The following is a 20,045-nucleotide window of genomic DNA, read 5'->3' as shown; positions in this document are numbered from 1 at the left end:
TTTGGTCACCTTTGTTGATTAGTGCCATGAGTTGTTCCCGTGATTATCTTCATTGTAGACATGGAAATGGCATTGCTGTTGCTGTAACCTAAACTTGAGTCCTGAAGTTAGTGAAAGGAGCATGTTCAGTCTAGTGAGCACTAGTGAGTGTAACCCTGCTGTGGTTTTTCCAGGGGTTGGTAAAACATGGTGGGGGCAGGATAAGAAGGAGGAGATAGTGAAAATGGAGGGGACAGGTTGATTGGGGTCAGTGACAGCATTGTTCAGATACCTTACTTCTTTAACTCTTTCCTGTGCAGACTGCTTAGTCACTTAGTAACTGTTTAATCTGTTCTTAAAGGTACGAGTGGCGGCTTTACAGAATCTAGTGAAGATAATGTCATTGTATTACCAGTACATGGAGACATATATGGGTCCTGCCCTTTTTGCAGTAAGTATTTTATGTAATTTGAACTTGTAACTAGTTGCAGGGCTCATTATTTTTAATTGCTATTTTGTAATTCTGTGGGGTTTTTAAAAACTTAATATTATGTAGTCAAGATTACTTGAGTATGGATGTTAGGGTTTGTTATTTATTTTTGTGAGACATTGTTTCACACTAATTCCAGTTGGTCTGGATTTCACTGTTCAGGATGGCTACAAACTCAGCACACCTCTTAAAGGGCTGGGATTGCAGCTATGAGCCCTGCCATGAATGGTAAATTTACCAGTGGTGTGCCGAGAAAATGTGTACTGACTTTAGTTGTTCAAAGAGGTCTATTTTTGCAAGTCTTTTCCTCTTTTTGTTGCTTTTTATGTCAGACTAAACTTCATAGTTTGTGTTTTTTTAATCTCAAATATCTGGTTGAAAGGATGTCTAACTTGAATCTATACTTACTTGGGGTCTGGGGTATCTTTTTCATTTTTTCTTTAAGATCACAATTGAAGCAATGAAAAGTGACATTGATGAGGTGGCCCTACAAGGAATAGAATTTTGGTCCAATGTCTGTGATGAGGAAATGGATTTGGCCATTGAGGCTTCAGAGGTGAGCCTGGGGTGAGCACCTTTGAGAAGAGCTGCTGTTGTGCTTACACGTTTCTTTGTGGGTAATCATTCTTCTGGAAGTGTTCCGTTCTGACTGGGCTACTGTCCCTGCATAATAGTGCTTTTTCTGCTAGCCAGATCCCCTCAGTAATGCCACAGATTATGCTTTTGCCGGTTCTAGGTATTCATACTGGTGATTCTCCTGTGAACACAAGGGGGCAGCAGGTTGTCAGTTTATTGAGGTGTCAGCTGACCGGAAGTTTTTCCTTTTTGAAATCTCTTTTTTTTTTTCTGGCTTCTCAAGACAGGGTTTCTCTGTGTAGCTTTGGTGCCTGTCCTGGATCTCACTCTGTAGACCAGGCTGGCGTCAAACTCACAGAGATCCGCCTGGCTCTGCCTCCAGAGTGCTGCGATTAAAGGTGTGCACCACTAGCGCCGGCCTTTTTGAAATACAAGCCCAAGTTGCATAACTGATAACTTACTAGCTCTGGAGAAGGAGTCCGATATGGGGAAAGGAAGGCTATCTTTAACTTGGAACCCTGACACTGAAGCTCTTCTTCCAGCACGGCCTTCCGCACTGTCTTTCTGTAACTTGTGTGCACCTCTTGAGCCAAAAGAACATTATATATCAGATTTTGTTGCTTTTTAATGTGCATTGCTGTGTGTGTGTAGAGATCAGAGAATGGAGACCAACCTCCAGTGTTACCCATCCCGTGTGTGGGTTTTTTTGTTTTTGTTTTTTAGGTGAGCTATTTCATAGGACTTGGGGTTTGCTGACAGTGCTGGTGGCCGGTGGCTCTGCACCGCTGTGCCAGGATTATAAGCTTACATTGCAAGTCATACGCACCTGGGTTTTTTTGTTGTTGTTGTTGTTTGTTTTGTTTTCAGAACAGGACCTTGCTGTGTAGCTTTAGCTGTCCTGGAACCGACAGAGATCCTCTTGTCTCTGCCTCCCAAGCACTGTAATTAAAGGCATGCACCACTACACTCCACAACACACCCAGTTGTTTTGTTTTGTTTTAATGTGGGTTCTGGAGATGGAACTCTCCAGCCCTAAGTCGAATGTTTTGCCAAGTGAGTTATCTTTCTAGCCCTGGATATCAGGTTATTAAGATGAATTAAATTTTTTTTTAACATATTCAAGGATGATCTGGTACACACACACACACACACACACACACACACACACACACACACACAGAGGGTTTCTTTGTATAGCCCTGGACCTTGAACTTCTGATCCTCTTTCCCCCATCTCCAAGTACTGGGATTCTATGCCATACCGCCACCATGCCTGACTTATGCAATTTTGGGAAATAAGCCAGGGGCTTTTGCACATGCTAGATAAACACTGTAGCAGCTGCAAGAATATAATTCTAAAGGCTGACTTGTTCTTTAATAAACATGCATATAATGCATAGGTGTATGCACAGATGTGCTACATAAATCTCACTGAGGTTGGTAAAAGTGTAAGCAGTATCTCCAAATGTCCCAGTGAATATTACCATTAGCTTTATATACCTGTTTCAGTTCTCACTGTGTTCCTGTAATATTCATTACAGCTAGCTTACTTTGTGTTTCTCCTTAGGCAGCAGAACAAGGACGGCCCCCTGAGCACACCAGCAAGTTTTATGCCAAGGGAGCACTACAGTACCTGGTTCCCATCCTCACACAGACACTAACTAAACAGGTGAGCTTCCTGACTGGATGAGTGAGAAACCTTACTTAGGGTGGGTTGGTTGCATGTGGAACAGTTTCCATGGAGGACATTGGCAACCATCTGCTGTTCTGTTGTAGATGACTAAGGAGTAGCTGAGCTAAGGCACTGAGTTGTCTGTGAAAAGACTATGCCTGAGTATCCTGTATGCCTTGGTTGTGAACAAAGCAGACACTGTGCTGATTTCCTGAGTGCTGTAGTAGCTGCACTAATGGGACGTGTTCTGGATAGGTTGCAGTAAATACAGGTTGTTGGCAGTGGTACAGCTCAGTAGTAGTGGGAAGCTTGCCTGGCATATACGACGCCTTGCTGCTGCCCACTGCCTCAAAGAAGAAAAGGAAAATGTAGAATTGATGCGCTACCTTAAATGTCTGTTTTGGTATTTGTAATATCTTTGTGAAATCACTTGATACATTTTGTTTTGGGAGTGGTTGTTTATTTTGGTTTTTTAAGACAGGGTTTCTCTGTGTAGCCCTGGCTGTCCTGGAACTCAATCTGTAGACCAGGCTGGCCTTGAACTCACAGAGATCCCTGCCTCTGCCTCCTGTGCTGGGATTAAAGGTGTGTGCCACTGTGCCCAGCCAGAAGTGCTTTGATGAGCACTGTGTCTGTTTTGCCACTGTTCTCTTTCTGCTGTAGTCACTGCAGTATTTTGTGGTGGAGTGTGTGTGAAGTATGACTAAGGATCTGGCAGCATCCTGAGGGAGCAGTGCTAAGAACACTGAGCACTATGTGTATTTTGCACAGGAATATAATTGCTTTAGGGGTGTGCATGCTTCTCTCTCCATAGAGCAGTCTCAGAGTGTAGGATAGGGATAAGCTTTTGCTTGATACCTCTAAGGTTCTCCTCCCCCCAAACCTTGTGTGTTTGGTCTCTGTATGTCTGTACACCACTTGGGTGCCTGGTACTCTTGGAGGCCAGAGGAGGGCGTCGGATCTCCTGGAGCTGTGTATTGACACTGGTGCTGTGGAAGAGCAGCCAGTGCCTTTGACCACTACGTATCTCTCCAGCACCTACAGTGGTTGTCTTTAATATTTTTCCTCTTGGATATATTTGTTATGTTTTTTTTCCTGTGGAACAGATTTTTTTTTTAATTTTATTTTATTTTATTTTATTTTATTTTATTTTTTTTTTTTTGTCCTTTGAGACAAGCTTGCATGTAGTCCAGGCTTATCTCAATCTTGCTATATATAATAGGATGGCCTTGAACTTTTCGGTCCAGCTTCCACCTACCAGTACTGGGATTACAGGCATGTGTTAACCTGTCTGCTTTATGTATTATTGACACCCAGTCCCAGAGCTTTGTAAGCACTCTACATTTCCAGCTCCTGCTGTTTTGAGACACAGGATATTTGTACACCTGGTTGGTCTCAAACTCATGACTGTCTTCCTTCCTCATGACCTCAAGTGTTAGTGTCCCAGGTGTGCCTATTAGTGTCCCAGGTGGGCCCACCAGGCTGGGCAGTTAATTGTTCTTATATGTAGCTGGAGTTTCTTTATTCTCATTGTTGTGTGTAATAATTAAGTTGAATCTTCTTCCATCTGCTTCTTAGATTGACATAGGCTATGTTGTGATAAAACTTGGAGAAAAATAAATGTTTTATATTTTATTTGATTCCCTGAACATTAAGCTCTAATGATGCTTAGAAGTCTGTAGAGAGTGAATTCGTGGAACAAAACCTTACCTAGTGTCACCTTCTTTCTCCAGGATGAAAACGATGACGACGATGACTGGAACCCTTGTAAAGCAGCTGGGGTGTGCCTCATGCTTCTGTCCACCTGCTGTGAAGATGACATTGTGCCGCATGTCCTTCCCTTTATTAAAGAGCACATCAAGAACCCTGACTGGCGGTACCGGGACGCAGCAGTCATGGCTTTTGGCAGTATCCTGGAAGGGCCAGAGCCTAATCAGCTCAAACCACTAGTTATACAGGTACGGTCTGGGGAAGTTTCAGAATGGAATATGCGCGCGTGTGTGTGAGAGAGAGAGAGAGAAAGAGAGAGAGAGAGAGAGAGAGAGAGAGAGAGAGAGAGAGAATTTAAACTACAATCACTCACAGATGTTATTTTCAAGTCATTAAGTGGTAGGTAGCATAGACCTAAGTCCCACATTCTTGTGGAGACTAACAAGGTTAGTAGGAGGCCTGGGCCACCAGCTTTAGCTGGATAATAATGAAACCAGCCTGTGCTGTTTGATACTTTGCCTCTCTCACTGTAGTTGCCCATCATTAAGGGTAAAATATGTTTAACTTTTAAAAATTAAGTTATGACCCAGAAACTTGAAAAGAAAAAAGAAAAAGGTCAACTTTAATAAAGTATTAACTTCAATATATTCTTACCTGTTTGGAAAACAGGATGGAGTTATCACTGTGAAGATTGCCTCACAGCTATTTTTAATGCCACAAAAAAGCATTTTTCCTGTTGATTTAGGACTTTGGGACAGTCTCAACCTATATCCCAGGGTAGCCTTGAACTGGTGGCTACTGCCTCAGCTTGTGAGTGCTGGCAATATAAGCATAAGCTGCCATACCAAGTCGCTCCAAACCCCAAGGCTCATAACGTCTTCGTGCTTCACTTAGCCTTGCAAGTGAATGAGAATTACAGTGTGGAAAACTATATCTAGTTACCCTATGGTTTTTCTTAGTTTTTTTTTTGTTTTTTTTTTTTTAAATTATTATTCAGGGTCTTGTGTATGCCTCAAATTAGCTATGTGACTGAGGCTGTCCCTGAGCTATAGATCTTCCTGCCTCTTCTACCCACATGTTGGATATAGGCTTACACCACCATTCCCATAGTCTTTGGATGGTATTATTATTCTAGTCTTTGAACAGAATTGACATTTATGTAACGATGCAGTCTTTTTTGGAAATGTTTTTATTTTCCTGATATAAATGATAGAAGACCTCATTGTAATTTGAGCTTTGTGCATAAAGAGATCAGTCTTTCAGGGTAGAAACTGGTGCCTTGTGACTACTTCTTGGGGTCTCTACCTGACTAAAAATAATTACGAATAAACTGCTTGAAAGTATCCACTGTAAACTCTTTAATAGAATCCTATAATGGGATTTGATGAAGGGAAGAGAATTTTTCCCCACGCCTTGCTGTCCCCCATCCCTGGTTTTTTAAGATAGGGTTTCTCTCTGTAGACCTTGCTGTTCTGGATCTCACTCTGTAGACCAGGCTGGCCTCAAACTCACAGAGATCCACCTGCCCTTGCCTCCCGAGTGCTGGGATTAAGGGTGTGTGCCACCACCACCTGATAGGAAAAGAACATTTTACACGTTTTGTTTACTGTTACTATTTTGTTTTAGAAATATCTATTTTTAGAATATCTTGGTCATATTTTACATTAAAATCCTTCTATCATTATATGGGGAAGGATGTTTATACTTCAGATGAGGTCTGGCATCAAATTTGCTACATACAGTAGCCATTGATGGACTTGAATTCCACATCCTCCTGCCTTCATTTCCCAAATGCTGAAATTACAGGCATGTGCCACAATGTCCAGTAGTATTTATTCAGAATAGTAGTCTGCACAAATTTAAATTTGTTTTGCTTTATTGAATTTATAGGCTATGCCCACCCTAATAGAGTTAATGAAAGACCCCAGTGTGGTTGTTCGAGACACAACAGCATGGACTGTGGGCAGGATCTGTGAGCTGCTCCCCGAAGCTGCCATCAATGACGTCTACCTGGCACCCCTGCTGCAGTGCTTGATTGAAGGCCTCAGTGCGGAACCCAGAGTGGCTTCAAATGTGTGCTGGGTAAGGGCTTTTCTCTCTGGTGCAGACAGGAGCTTGTCCTGAGCCGCTGGGAAAAAAGGAGGTATCAGGGAGGACCTGTTCTGGATTCTGTCCCCTGGTATCTTCAGTTAGGATCTGGGGAGACGGCAACCGTAGAAGCCCATGGAGCTGTTGACTTACACTGATTGGTCCCACAGCACTTACAGCAGTTGTGGGTCAGAGAGACTCTCTGGACTTGCTTTTCTCCTTCAGTTGCTTTCAGACAAGATGTTCTGATTAAGATGCAGTTTTTGCTATAAAAGTAGGAGAGGGATGGAAGCAGGAAGAGGTGGTCAGCCTCTGTGCTGAGTCACTAGTTCTGAGTAGAAAGAAGGAAATGGTGGGATTGCTGGAAGAACACTGCTGCTTAGGGAGTTGGGTGGATTACTAGGCAGTACATACAATGTAAATACTTAGTGTTCTTTCAAAAATGTTTTGGATTATATCATTTTCTGTCTATGAGTGTTGTGTCTGTGTGCATCATGTCATGTGTACCTTGTGTGCCTGGTGCCTGCAGAGGTCAACAAAGGGTATCCGATTGCCCAGAACTGGAGTTGTAGATAATTGGAAGCCACTCTGTGGGTGCTGGGACTGAATCTAGATCCTATGCAAAACAGCTAGTCTTCACTTTTGAGACATCTCACTCTGTAACCCAGGCTGGCCTCAAACTCAGAGAACGTTCTGCCTGCCTCTGCCTCCCGAGTTCTGGAATTAAAGGTGTGAGCCATCACATCTGGTCCTTCATGTTTAGATTTTCTTTTCTTTCTTTTTTTTCTTAATTATGAGTGTGTGCTTATGTGAACATTTTTTAAGTTTATTAATACAGCTACTTCCATATGGATTTTTTTTTTAATTTCACATACATTGGTGTTTTGCCTGTGTGAGGGTGTCAGATCCCCTAGAACTGGAGTTACATATAGCTATGATCTGCCATGTGGGTGCTGGGAATTGAACCCAGGTCCTCTAGAAGAGCAGCTGGTGCTCTTAAACAGGGTGCTTACATGGTCAGTCCCTAACGGATTCCCATGCATGGAGTCTCTAATGTCCGTGGTAGATAGCATTGCATTATGTGTTGTCATAGAAACCTGTTGAGGGGAGTGGTGTGTGCTTCCTCCTGAACAGAGTGTCAGAGCCCCACCTCATGTGAGTGCTGAGTAATGAACTTTTCTTGATGACCTTGACAGGGAAAGTCGGAGATTTAACAGCAGTTTAGTTGTAGGTTAGAGAACACTGTTCAGGGAATCTTAAGGGGAAATGAGAATCCTACTGTGGGGTTCCCGTGAAATTGATCTTATGTCTCTGCATTCCAGGCTTTTTCCAGCCTGGCTGAAGCTGCTTATGAAGCTGCAGATGTAGCTGATGATCAAGAAGAACCGGCCACCTATTGCTTGTCTTCTTCCTTTGAACTTATAGTTCAGAAGCTGCTGGAGACCACAGACAGGTAACCGATAATCCTTAGCAGCTGGGGACAGCACGTCTAACGCCTCTTTTCTAGAAGATGAAAACTGGGACATGACACAGCGCAGTACCTTCTCAGAAGTTAAAGGTGTCCTATCTATAGTAGATGAAGTGTTTACAAAAGATGGAGAAACAAAGAAATGAAGACTGTGCTCCCTTTAGAACTGATGGGATTACAGTGGATGTTGCACCTCTGGAGAGGCTGAGGCAGGAGAATCTCAAGTTCCAAGTCAACTGAGGCTGTATGGGGAACTCTGTCTCAGAACATCCCAAACAAAGTAAAAATCTCTTTTCACAGAGTGATTGATAAGTGAGAAGTCTTAGAGTAGTGGCACATTGCCACACCAAATCAGTCACTGTCGTTGATGGAGTTCCTTTGTGGCTGCTCAAGTGATTTCTTGAATTACCCTGCATTTTTTTGGCCCTGAGGCATTATTTGGCCCTGAAATTTTAGCCTGCTCACTCTTCCATTCTCAGTTTTGGTTATTGTTAGGGAGAGTTTAGGGTTGGGGAGTGAGTAGACAGATGCCGTGGTACATTTGTAAAGGTGGTAGTGGTGGCGGGGACTTTGTGGGGTGGTACTTACCTTCTCACTTTAGATGGCCAGGCCTGCACAGTGAGTGCCTTTCCTCACAGTGCCATCTCACTAGCGTGCCTACAAATTGGCATAGGATTGGCTCAAAGGACTTTTGTGTTTTTGTTTTTGTTTTTGTTTTTGTTTTTGTTTTTTTTTTGGTCTGGGCGGCAGTGGTGCACACCTTTAATCCCAGTGCTCAGGATGGGATTAAAAGAAGCAGGCAGATGTCTATGAGTTGGAGGCCAGCCTGGTCTACAGAGCAAGTTCCAGGACAGCCAGGGCTACACAGAGATATCCAGAAGGAAATAGTCTTTTTATGTATCCCTGGCTGTCCTGGAACTCACTTTATAGACTAGGCTGGCCTTAAACTCAGACCCACCTGCCTCTGCCTCCCAAATGCTGGGATTAAAGCTGTGCGCCACTACTGGCCGGCTAAAAAATACTCACTTTGTGTGAGGGTGCACATGTGGAGACTGGGAGGCACCTTACCAAGTCAGTTTCCTTCTACCATCTGGGGTTCAAGGACTGAACTCAGGGCGTTAGCCTTGGTGCAAGTGAATTTATCTCCTTTGCTTTGTAGATACTATCAGATTGTTTACTTAGAAAACAAAGAAACAAACAGACCAGGATTCCACTCTGTAGCCCATGCTAAAACAAAGAAACAAACAGACCAGGATTCCACTCTGTAGCCCATGTGAAAACAAAGAAATAAACAGACCAGGATTCCACTCTGTAGCCCATGCTGGTCTCAACTCTGGGCAAAGTCTCTGAGAGCCAGGATTTTAGGTGTGTGATATCATGCCTGTGGTTTTTTGATATCATTATTACTTTTGTGAGGCAGGGTTTCTCTGTGTAGCAGCTGTGGCCGTCCTGGAACTCTCTTTGTAGACTTCAAATTCACAGAGATCCGCCTCCCTCTCTGCCTCTGCTGGGATTAAATGCATGTGCCAGCACACCTGGCATGGTTCATTGATATCTTATTGCCAAGTTCAAACCTGGTTTACTGTCATACCATTTTTGGCTTCCTGTTTTATAGTACAAGAGATTGATCCCATGGTTTTGGGTGTGCTACATCCTCAACCTCGGTTTCCTGGTTTGGGAAAAATATTGTCTGCTTTACCAGCTCCTTTTCTGTCCCTCAATTGAGGCCTTAAGATTTTTGCTTTGTGTCTTTATAGACCTGATGGGCATCAGAACAACCTGAGAAGTTCTGCATATGAATCTCTAATGGAAATTGTAAAAAATAGTGCCAAGGATTGTTACCCTGCTGTGCAGAAGACCACCCTGGTCATTATGGAGCGACTGCAGCAGGTGCTTCAGATGGAGGTGAGACCAGGGAATGGTATGCCCTGGGGAGGTGGAGGGGAGGTGGAGGAGAGGTGGAGGGGAGGTGGAGGCACTTCTGACTTAGAAGCATTGCAACCTTGGGCACGGCCTTAGGTTCAGTTACCAGCACCAAAACCCAAAAACCTTGCATCTTCCTGCTTTGTCTGTCTCTGTTTTCTGGTGATAATGCACAGTGTTAGCATTCTGGCAACTTAGCTGATGGTCCTGGTAATTGTGAACAAGTGCAAGGTTTCCATTAATTAGAGCACAATTTCTTCTTTTCCTTCAGTCCCATATCCAGAGCACATCGGATAGAATCCAGTTCAATGATCTTCAGTCTCTACTCTGCGCAACTCTTCAGGTATGATGATGCCGTCTCTCACTCTTTCTCTTTTTTAATGGTGTTTTGTCTACATGTATGTCTGTACACCATGTGGGTAAAGTGTTTATGAAGGCTGAAAAGGATGTTGGGTCTCTGCACTGAATTTACAAATGGTTGTAAGCTGTCGTGTGGGTGCTGGGAATCAAAACCAGGTCTTATGGAAGACCAGCCAGTGCTCTTAACAACTGAGCCTTCTCTCCAATCCCTAACCTCCTCACTTAATACTTTAAAGGATGAGAACCATTTATTATTATGACAGATTCATGGGCACATAGAAATCTGAAATAGTGTGATAATTTTGACCAAGAGTTTTGCGCAGAGAGTGCTTTGTTCTATGCCTGAAAGAGGGATTTCTCACCTTTCTTCTGTGTTTGTCCTCAAAGATCTAGTTGGTCTTTTATGGAGATGGAAGTGCCTCAGAATAATGGTCCTTCCCAGCTGTACACCTCATGTGTTGACAGCTTTTACTCTTGGTTGCTGTCCAAGCGCAGCTTGGTCAGATGTGGTTCACTTAGTCAACAATATGGTGCTCGGGCTAGGATTGTAGCTCAGACAAGTCACCAACATATGCCAGGCCCTAGGCTCAATCCCTGCATAGACAAAAAGGCTTTAACTTGGCCATTGTCTTTTGAAACATTACCTGATGTGGCATTGATAGTGCTTTTTGCTTTTCAAAGATTGACTAGAAAAACTGAAAAAAAATGTCAGTGTCTGCTTAACCCTTTTTTATCAGACTAAAAGGAAAGCTCGTGGGACATCTCTGAAGCATAAGTAGATACTGGATTTTTGTATTCAGGACACTTGTCTTCCTGTGCTGATGTCATTTAAGGCATGATTGGTGTTAGAACTGTCTCATCAAATGGCAGTGATGTGACTTTAGATGGAGCAAACGGGAGTGGGGAACAGTTTGGGGACCGTGTCTGGAATTGGAAGGAGTTGGGTGGGTCATTTTATCAGGACTGATTCTTGACCATTACTTCAAAAGTGAAGGCTGTAGGCTTTTTATTTGTGTAAGAACACCTCCAAGACATACTCTTTTTGTAAGCTGAAATAATACGTCCCTCTAGTAGGACTGGGGTGGTAATGTTGGTTCTGTCTGACAGGCAGAGGAGGTGGTGTTGCACTTTTTTTTTTTTTTTTTTTTTTCTCGAGACAAGGTTTCTCTGTGTAGTTTTGGTGCCTGTCCTGGATATCACTCTGTAGCCCAGGCTGGCCTTGAACTCACAGAGATCTGCCTGGCTCTGCCTCCCAAGTGCTGGGATTAAAGGTGTGTGCTGCCACGCTGCAGAGGTGGTGTTTTTTTTCCTCTGTGTATGTGTGGTTTCGGTGATTTGAGAAATAGAAGATCATTGAAATGAGTTTTTGATTGAAGATGATTTGCTGTGCTCGTTCTTGAGGAAAGTCTATTTGGCTTTTTGGAGGTGGGGGAGGAGGGTCTTAACTTTTTATTTTTTAAAGAAAAGGCGTAGTGTCCTGATTTGAGGATTTGGAATGAACAGATCTTGAATTCTTATTCCTTTCACAGAATGTACTCCGGAAAGTGCAGCATCAAGATGCTCTGCAGATCTCGGATGTGGTCATGGCCTCCCTGTTAAGGATGTTCCAAAGCACAGCTGGGTCTGGGGGAGTGCAAGAAGATGCCCTGATGGCAGTTAGCACTCTGGTAGAAGGTTAGTGTCTGTGCAAGAGACAGGGACTGTCCTCAGGGCAGGAGAGGGGTGGTTGAGTTGACACATGTAAATTATATCACTGTCAGACTAGCAGCCTGCCAGGGGCAGGTAGTAACCATCAAAGGGTCCATCGGCTTCCTTCTTCTCTTGAAAGTCAACTTGCTTTGTTAAGGTTGTCTCTTGCTTCGGGCAGAGGAAACAGAAGAAAGATTCTGGTTTTATTCCTGCCTTTGGTACCTTTGGGTCTGGATTACAATTCTTTGGACTTCAGTAGATCAATGGGGCTTAGTGTGGTATGGAATAAACTATTACCTGAGTTTTAGGAATTGATTGACTTTTATTGTAGTTATATATCTAACCATACAAAATTGCTCTGGAGAACAGTCTTCAGACTTTTTCAGGACAATTAAAACATTAAAGAGCACATTGGAACTCTGGAATGATTCACTAGGAATGACCTTTAAGTATGTTACTAAGGCCATTATTTGAGGACCAGTCCTATTTCTGGAATAAAGAACCTATGTCCAAAACTAGGTGTGATAGTACATGCCTGTAGTCATACACTCTAAAGGCAGAGGTGGGAGAATTGTGAGTTTGAGCCTAGTATATGATACATAGTGAGTCCCTTCAGGGAAAAGAACAGAAAGATGCTGAAAATATACTTCAGTTGGCAGAGTGTTTGTTTAAAGAGCAGGAAGCTCTGGGTGCCCCCAAAGCAACATAAACTGCATGGGGGTACACACCTGTTATCCTAACTCCCAGTTAGCGGTGGCAAGAGGATCAGGAGCTCAACATTATCCTCTGCCACACTGGGCTATGTAGTAAGTTCAAGGCCAGCCTGGGATACATGAATCCTGCTGGGGGTGGGGGGAAAGCAAAGCACACACCTGTAATCCAAGCAAGTGGGAAGCTGAGACAAGATTGTAAGTTCTGGGGACACCTCAGCTACAGAATGAGACCTTGTCTCAAGATAACAAAAACGGGGCCTAGAAAGGTGTCTCGGGGGTTAAAGGTGCTTGTTGCTCTTGTATAGAACCAGAGTTTGCGTCCTAGCACCCATGTGAGCTGGCTTACAAACACCTGTACCTCTTCTAGCTTCACGTTGTCCTTTCTTACTATGATTAGCTAATAGTTTGTTCCATTAACAGTGTTGGGTGGTGAATTCCTCAAGTACATGGAGGCCTTTAAACCGTTCCTGGGCATTGGATTGAAAAATTATGCAGAGTACCAGGTAGGACATGCTTTTCAAAACAGTGTCTTTGTTTTTGTTTGTTTTCACATTGCTGAGAATCAGAATTGGAGTGTTGCATGCTAATGCTAGACAAATACTTAAACCGTGAGCTACACCCCAGCCCTCCAATCATACACTCTCATTAATGCAGTGTACAGTAGTACAGACAAAATCAGGTTTCTGAAGCCAAGTGGTTTCCCTTTTGCATTATTTGTAGCCTTCAAGTCTGCCCTGGAGGTAGCATGTGAAAAGCAGGATATTGGATCTGCCAGATAGAGATCACAAGATGACTGCCTGAACATTCCTAATTAAAGGGCAGCTGCCAGGTTATGTCACCACTGCCCTACAGAGCAGCACTGTTCTCCATGTCTGCCACCACCGTCCTTTCCTACTGATAAGTCAGGCAGCTAGTTCTCTTGCTAAATCTGGTTAAAATTCCATAATCTCCATGAGGGAAGGATGTGTTCTGATTTGATTCTGGATCAAGTGATGAGAGACCATTGACTAGGTAGAAATAGTGCTGTACTCTGCTGGAAGCCTTTTCTGTTTGGAAAGTAGTTCTTTGACTCTTCGCAGGTGTGTTTGGCCGCTGTTGGCTTAGTGGGAGACTTGTGCCGAGCCTTGCAGTCGAACATCTTACCTTTCTGTGATGAGGTGATGCAGCTGCTCCTGGAGAACTTGGGGGTGAGCATTTTGAAGAAGTTATCAGTTGCAAAGAAGTTTAAATCTCAAGGTCTGTGACGAGGAGCTGTAGGTTCCTAGAACACTGCCTGTGAGCTTGTGGCAAAGTTAATGAAAGGAATGTGTGTTCCACTTGGAGGAAATGGTAAAGTAAATATATAATTTTTTTATCCAACAGTAACTCAATTAGTTTTTGTGCCTCAAGTTTCTTGGGTCTTCAAATCAGACAAGACTTGGTATTTATAAATTCCTGTTTTCTTTTTCCTTGTTAGAATGAAAATGTCCACAGGTCTGTGAAGCCACAGATTCTGTCTGTGTTTGGTGATATTGCTCTTGCCATTGGTGGAGAGTTTAAAAAATACCTAGAGGTCGTATTGAATACTCTGCAGCAGGCCTCTCAAGCCCAGGTGGACAAGGTAAGCTTGGAACCAACTGTTGATGGTGTTCTGAGACCAGCTCTAATGGGAGCAGAAGGACTGTTGATGGGTGTATCTCTTAAGACAGCCAGTATGACAGAGGTTTTGTTCTTTGTCTCTTCCAGTCAGACTTTGACATGGTGGATTATCTGAATGAGCTCCGAGAAAGCTGCTTGGAAGCATATACAGGAATCGTCCAAGGATTGAAGGGAGATCAGGAAAACGTACACCGTTGAGTATATAGCCCAGCTCCCAAAATCCACTGACCAGGGTGCATCTTACCTTTGTAGCCCACTGGTGAATGAGTGCCTGCTCCATATAGGAAGAGAGAAAAGAGAAGTGGTGTCTAGTGAAGACAGTGGTTGGTGGGGAGGCAGTAGATGGACATTGATATTCCTTCTGTGCTTTCTTTTTTCCTTGTAGTAGGGGTGGCGGAGTGCAGGGGATCAAACCCAGGGAGGGCTACATGGCGTGGTAGCAGAGCTCCACCACTGAGCTGCACCTCTAGCTGTGTCGTTTTTAGGGATCTAATGAGGCCAGTGGGGAAGTGCTCGTTACTGATTGCAGCCACAGCCAGAGCAGCAGTTGTTGAGCAGCTCAGGCCCACAGTGGAGGGTGTTCCTTGTGTGTTCTACTTGTGGGATGAAACTCCATGGTGTGGGAACACTTTCCTACTGTGTAAGGCCTTGTTCTGTTCTTCAGGACCACAAAAGTCCTGTGTCCACATGATTACAGAAGGAATACTTATCCCCTCTGTCGATTTGAAGGATGAGAATCATTTTTGCTGTCACTCTGTATAACTGCTTATCCATCTGGAACTTTGCTATTGGGGTAGAATAGCAGTGGCCATATTGAAAAGAGGCTGAGTCCTGTCTAACATGGGACAGTTTAATCAGACCTCCTCTTTCCTTTATAGCGGATGTAATGCTGGTACAACCCAGAGTAGAATTTATTTTGTCTTTTATTGATCACATTGCTGGAGACGAGGATCATACAGATGGAGTTGTAGCATGTGCTGCTGGACTGATAGGGTAAGTCATGCCTTCTTCCACAGAACCAGATGTGTATACAGAGAAAATCTGCTTGTTTGGTTTTTTCCCCCCCAAGACAGGGTTTCTCTGAATATCTCTGGCTGCCCTGGAACTCACTATGTAGACTAGTAATCTACCTGCCTCTTCCTCCCAAGTGCTGGGGTTAAAGACATGCACCATCACTGCCCGGCTAGGAAAATGTTCAGAGTGTGAATGGCAATAGCCCACAGAGGAGTGTTGTTTGTTGGTTTGTTTTGTTTTGCAGTGCTGGTGATAGAACCCAGGGCTTCACACTGTAGCCCTTCAAAATTAATATTATTTATCTTGTATGTGTGTATGTGTATGGAGGTCAGAGGACAGCGTGAGGTGTTCACTTCTCTCCTAAACCATGTGGATCTTAGAGATTTGACAGCAGGAAGCTTTGCCCACTGGGCCACCTCACCAGCCTCTTCTGAGATCCTGAGACCATGTTGGGATATAGCTTCACAGCTTTTCTCTTTTTTGTTTTTTGAGACAGGTTTCTCTGTGTAGCATTGGCACCTATCCTGGAACTCACTCTGTAGCCCAGGCTGGCCTCGAACTCACAGAGATCCACCTGCCTCTGCCTCCCCAGTGCTGGGATTAAAGGCGTGCGCCACCACGCCTGACCTAGCTTTGCAGCTTTTATAAAGTCCTGGATCTCTGGATGGTGATGGCACACGCCTTTAATTCCACTACTTGGGAAGCAGATGCAGGCCGGTCTTTCTGAGTTAGAGGCCAGCCAGAGCTACACAGAGAAACCCTGTCTCGGAAAACCGGGGGAGGGGTGAATGGATATTGAGGAACCCATAGTTGGCTCTGCCTGGTTTTGGAGCATCAACCATGGTACTGGTGTGGCCAGGAAGTCGTTCATTCTCGGGTATGTTTGTTTTGCACAGGGACTTGTGTACAGCATTTGGGAAGGATGTACTGAAATTAGTAGAAGCTAGGCCAATGATCCATGAACTATTAACTGAAGGACGGAGATCCAAGACTAACAAAGCCAAGACCCTGGCTACGTGGGCAACAAAGGAGCTGAGGAAGCTGAAGAACCAAGCTTGGTAAGAGCTGTCTTCACTCCTTCAGGTCCTGGGAGGAGGGTGCAGCACTTTACCACCTTTGGTGATGGCTGCCTAGTGGAATTTTGTGTAACTGTTTTCTCACCCTGCTTCTGAGTAGGCCTTTAGTCAGGTAGCCTTACCTTTTCTACGCCCAACATTTGAGTGCTTGTGGTAAAGGACAACAGAACTCATGGATCAGAATACTGAAAATATTTTGGGAACCTAGTAAAATTTTCCCATATCTTTTTTGCTTCTGTTCCCTTCATATCCCTTCGCTTGTGTGCGGTGAATCAAAACGGTGGCACAGGGCAGGGTTTTTGTATGTAGCTGGCTAGCCTAGATCTTGCTTTGTAGACAAGGCTGGCCTCAAACTCACTGAGATCCACCTGCTTCTGCCTCCCAAGTGCTGGGATTAAAAGTGTGCAGCACCATATCTAGCTTTGAGTGATCGTTTATTGATTGCTTGGATTGCTGGGAATTGCACTCAGGACTTCCCATTCAAGTAAGCACTTTCACCACTGGACTGCAACAGTTGCTTACTTATGGCAGCAGGTAGATGGTGTAAAGGAAGATAAGAAACATACAGTCTTTGAGAGTTGGCAAATCCCATTCAAACTCAGGGGCAGTCAGTTGTAGGAGTTGGGGGTGTATATGACTGCAGGATTGACCTCTTCATCCATTTGTTTTTAGATCTGGTACCATTGGGATGATGACCTGAGACCCCCACTGGAAATCTCCAATCTTTTGAAAAAACCCGGAAGTGAGGAGTGTGCACGGATGCTGAATGTTTGGGAATGAGAGGATGAGTGAGTGAGGCTTGAGAACACCACATTGAAAATCCTGCCACAGCCAGCAGCAGCAGCAGCAGCAGCAGCGCTGTTAGTGAGCTAAGTAAGCACTGACTTTGTAGAAAACATAACATCAGTCATCTTGGAACAGAGAAACAATGGATTGACTTACTTATTAAAAACAAACAGCTGTCTCTTCCCAGGGGAGGCTAGAACTAGCTTTCCTGTCTTGGTCGGTGCGGAATGGGGTGACAGGTCTGGGAGAGGAGGGCCTGGGTTCAGCTGTGGGGCTGTGTTGTAAAAGGCAGCCTGGCCTTTGCTACTGAGGAGAAAGATGGAGCCCGGGTCTTGAGCCCCCCTTCACTGTACCGGTGCACTTGGTACTGCGCATGTGCCCGTTAGAAGGCGCGTGGGGGATTTCACAGTCTGAGAATGAGTGTGTGTGAGTGAGGCGGTATCCACATTCTCAACTTCAAGTCATTGCAGTTTCTTTTTCCCAGAAAACAAAGGGGTTTGATGTTGCATTTCATAAACTAACTGAAGTTCTGGCTACTGATGCAGCACAAGAGACATGTTTAAACAAAATGAGGAAAGACGCTCTTTACGTTTGGTTTGGTTTCTTTTTAATTATTCTAGGGAAAACACTGACGAATGGTCAGAGCTCCTGTCCTGATCTTTTCATCAAGGCGCCTTTCCTGATACTATGGTTCAGCTGTGAATGTAGCTGTGGGGGGAGGGGGGAGAAAAAGAAAACTCTGGAGTTAGAGGAGATAGAAAAAATTAAAGTACAGTTGTTACAAATAAAATGCAGACTTCAAAGACAGAAAAAGCCACAACCGAAACCAAATTTAAATGCTTGAAAATTGGCATTACAAACAAGCTCTTTCCTGACTTACATTGTGGCAGTCTGAATGCCCCCAGAAAACTGTGCCAAAGAGTTTAGAATACAAATGTACAATAAAAGTAAATACACACTCAAAACCGCAAACTTCAGGTAACTATTTTGAATTGCAAATGACAAAAATTTAATGTTGAACGATCTGATAAAATAACCATTTGGAAACTGCTTGGCCTTCTGTTCTTTTCTTTGATTGACTGCAATGCGGTACTGGTCTCTGCTGCACTTCAAAACCAACTAACCAGTAAGACAGATGTGTGTGTGTGTGTGTGTGTGTATACGTATACCCACACACTGACTGCACCTGTTGTGATGAAAATGGCACTAGAAAAGGTTCTATTTTTCCACTCAAGTTGAAGAGGAATAAAATGGTGTCAGACATTCCCCTGCTCACACGCTTTAGTATTTTTTTAAAGTGTGATGTGCTGTGATTACCATAAATCAGAATTATTTTCCCTTTCACAAGGGAACAAGGCACCCTGAATTTTAGTCTTTCAGCAATAAGAAAGGATTTCAGTGAGCTGGCCCTCTTGGCTTGTGCAGACATAGGAGATTTGCTGGCGTTTTGAATATGCTGCTTTAAAGAAATAATAATAGAAACCAAGGGAGTTTTTATTGCTTCCTGGTAGTTGGAAGATTTAAAACACAAGACCCTCCTTCCCACTTCATTTCCATTGTAGTAGAAGGTATTGGCTTAGGTTTTCTCCACTGTTCCCTCATCTCCCTCCCTGTCTAAGCCTGTTCCTGAGTGGGACTGGCTCCGTCTGCCTGTCCATACGCAGCATCTGTAGTCGCTCTTTACAGGGTATCAGATATTGTGCCTTTTGGTGCCAGGTTCAGAGTCAAGTGCCGATCTGATCTGTGAACCAGTGTACAAAAAAAGTATTTGAAGGAGAGCTGCTCCGTTGTGAGTGAGCAGAGCAGTCACTAGGAGCCTAGTGAGAAGAGGGGCCCAGGCCTCTGAATGCCTTGTTTCCATCTTAGCTGTTTTTTCAGATTTACTAACCATTCCTGATACTAGATAGGGTTGGGGCAGGGCTAGGGGGTGGGCAGAAATATTGGGGGAAAGGAAAAAACAATCTGATCATTCCTCAGTGCTACCCGTTTCTGTCCTGTGTGGGCTGCTTAGCGAGACAGCAGGGGAATAAAGTACACCGAGAACCATGATGAAAACAAAACCTTCCGTGTGTTTGCCGTGTTTTGTTCCAGGGAAGCAGTTGACAAGTGCTGTTACTAATGCTTTCTCCCAGATGCATTCATGCTGGAGAGGAGGAAATGGGCTGCTTGGATTGTGGTCTTGGTGCCTTGCTATTCTGTACTCGTTATACATTTTAATCCTCTTTTTAGTTACCTCCAGCTACTGTTTCTATGGTTTGGGTGTTTGTCCTTAATCAGTTGGTTCCACTTAAGGCAACTGAAATGCTTTCTGTCCACTCACTGTCTGGGCCTTCCCCACCCTGAGTCTTGGCACATTCCTTCAAGAATGTAGTTACCGTCTGCTTGGGACAATGTCAGTGCAAATGTGAAGAAAATGGGCATCAGACTAGACTTGGGTCTGCCATGCGTGACAGCCGCCTGCACCTATTCCATTGGTTCATTTTGCTTTTCATTTTTCTCAGTTCCCCCAGTCCTCCCTCTCTGTTGAAATGTTGAAGTTTTTAGCTGTCAGAGGCGACTGTAAACCTGCCCTAGGGTCTGTGGAGATGTGGAGGGACTTGCTCGCTATGGTGTTCTAACGTTCAGAACCAAGCAGTCTCCTTACTCTTACCATTTTAAGATGTGTGTAGTCTGACTTTAGAAGAAGTCCAAATTCCATCAACTTTGATAGCATCAATCTGTAATTGGCATTCAGAATGCCATTGGCATGCCAGTCTGTGATGGCATTAAAGACCTGTTAAAACACTTGAGCCCAACTTTATTAACCAAAACTGATACCACCACCTTTATCTTCTGAATAAAGTCCGCTTTATTTTTATTTTCAA

The 20,045-nt window shown here is 43.9% G+C and overlaps 1 protein-coding gene across 1 annotated transcript in view; it reads left to right on the top strand.

Moving 5' to 3' along the window:
* Nucleotides 1-20,045, top strand: part of Kpnb1 (karyopherin subunit beta 1) — a 30,117-nt gene extending 10,072 nt beyond the window's left edge. Inside the window, exons 7-22 of the mRNA XM_059271645.1 lie at nucleotides 341-430; nucleotides 915-1,025; nucleotides 2,612-2,713; nucleotides 4,450-4,674; nucleotides 6,317-6,508; nucleotides 7,837-7,967; nucleotides 9,740-9,887; nucleotides 10,177-10,248; nucleotides 11,795-11,939; nucleotides 13,088-13,170; nucleotides 13,747-13,854; nucleotides 14,124-14,267; nucleotides 14,393-14,498; nucleotides 15,184-15,298; nucleotides 16,216-16,377; nucleotides 17,068-20,045. Coding sequence (XP_059127628.1) covers nucleotides 341-430; nucleotides 915-1,025; nucleotides 2,612-2,713; nucleotides 4,450-4,674; nucleotides 6,317-6,508; nucleotides 7,837-7,967; nucleotides 9,740-9,887; nucleotides 10,177-10,248; nucleotides 11,795-11,939; nucleotides 13,088-13,170; nucleotides 13,747-13,854; nucleotides 14,124-14,267; nucleotides 14,393-14,498; nucleotides 15,184-15,298; nucleotides 16,216-16,377; nucleotide 17,068 — 1,935 coding nt within the window. The 3' untranslated portion in view covers nucleotides 17,069-20,045. The remainder of the gene's footprint in view (nucleotides 1-340; nucleotides 431-914; nucleotides 1,026-2,611; nucleotides 2,714-4,449; nucleotides 4,675-6,316; nucleotides 6,509-7,836; nucleotides 7,968-9,739; nucleotides 9,888-10,176; nucleotides 10,249-11,794; nucleotides 11,940-13,087; nucleotides 13,171-13,746; nucleotides 13,855-14,123; nucleotides 14,268-14,392; nucleotides 14,499-15,183; nucleotides 15,299-16,215; nucleotides 16,378-17,067) is intronic.

The sequence above is a fragment of the Peromyscus eremicus genome, chromosome 8a (genome assembly GCF_949786415.1).
Source record: "Peromyscus eremicus chromosome 8a, PerEre_H2_v1, whole genome shotgun sequence".
Classification (NCBI taxonomy): domain Eukaryota; kingdom Metazoa; phylum Chordata; class Mammalia; order Rodentia; family Cricetidae; genus Peromyscus; species Peromyscus eremicus.
The sequence above is the reverse complement of the archived record's forward strand: the minus strand, read 5'-3'. Positions and strand labels throughout refer to the sequence as shown.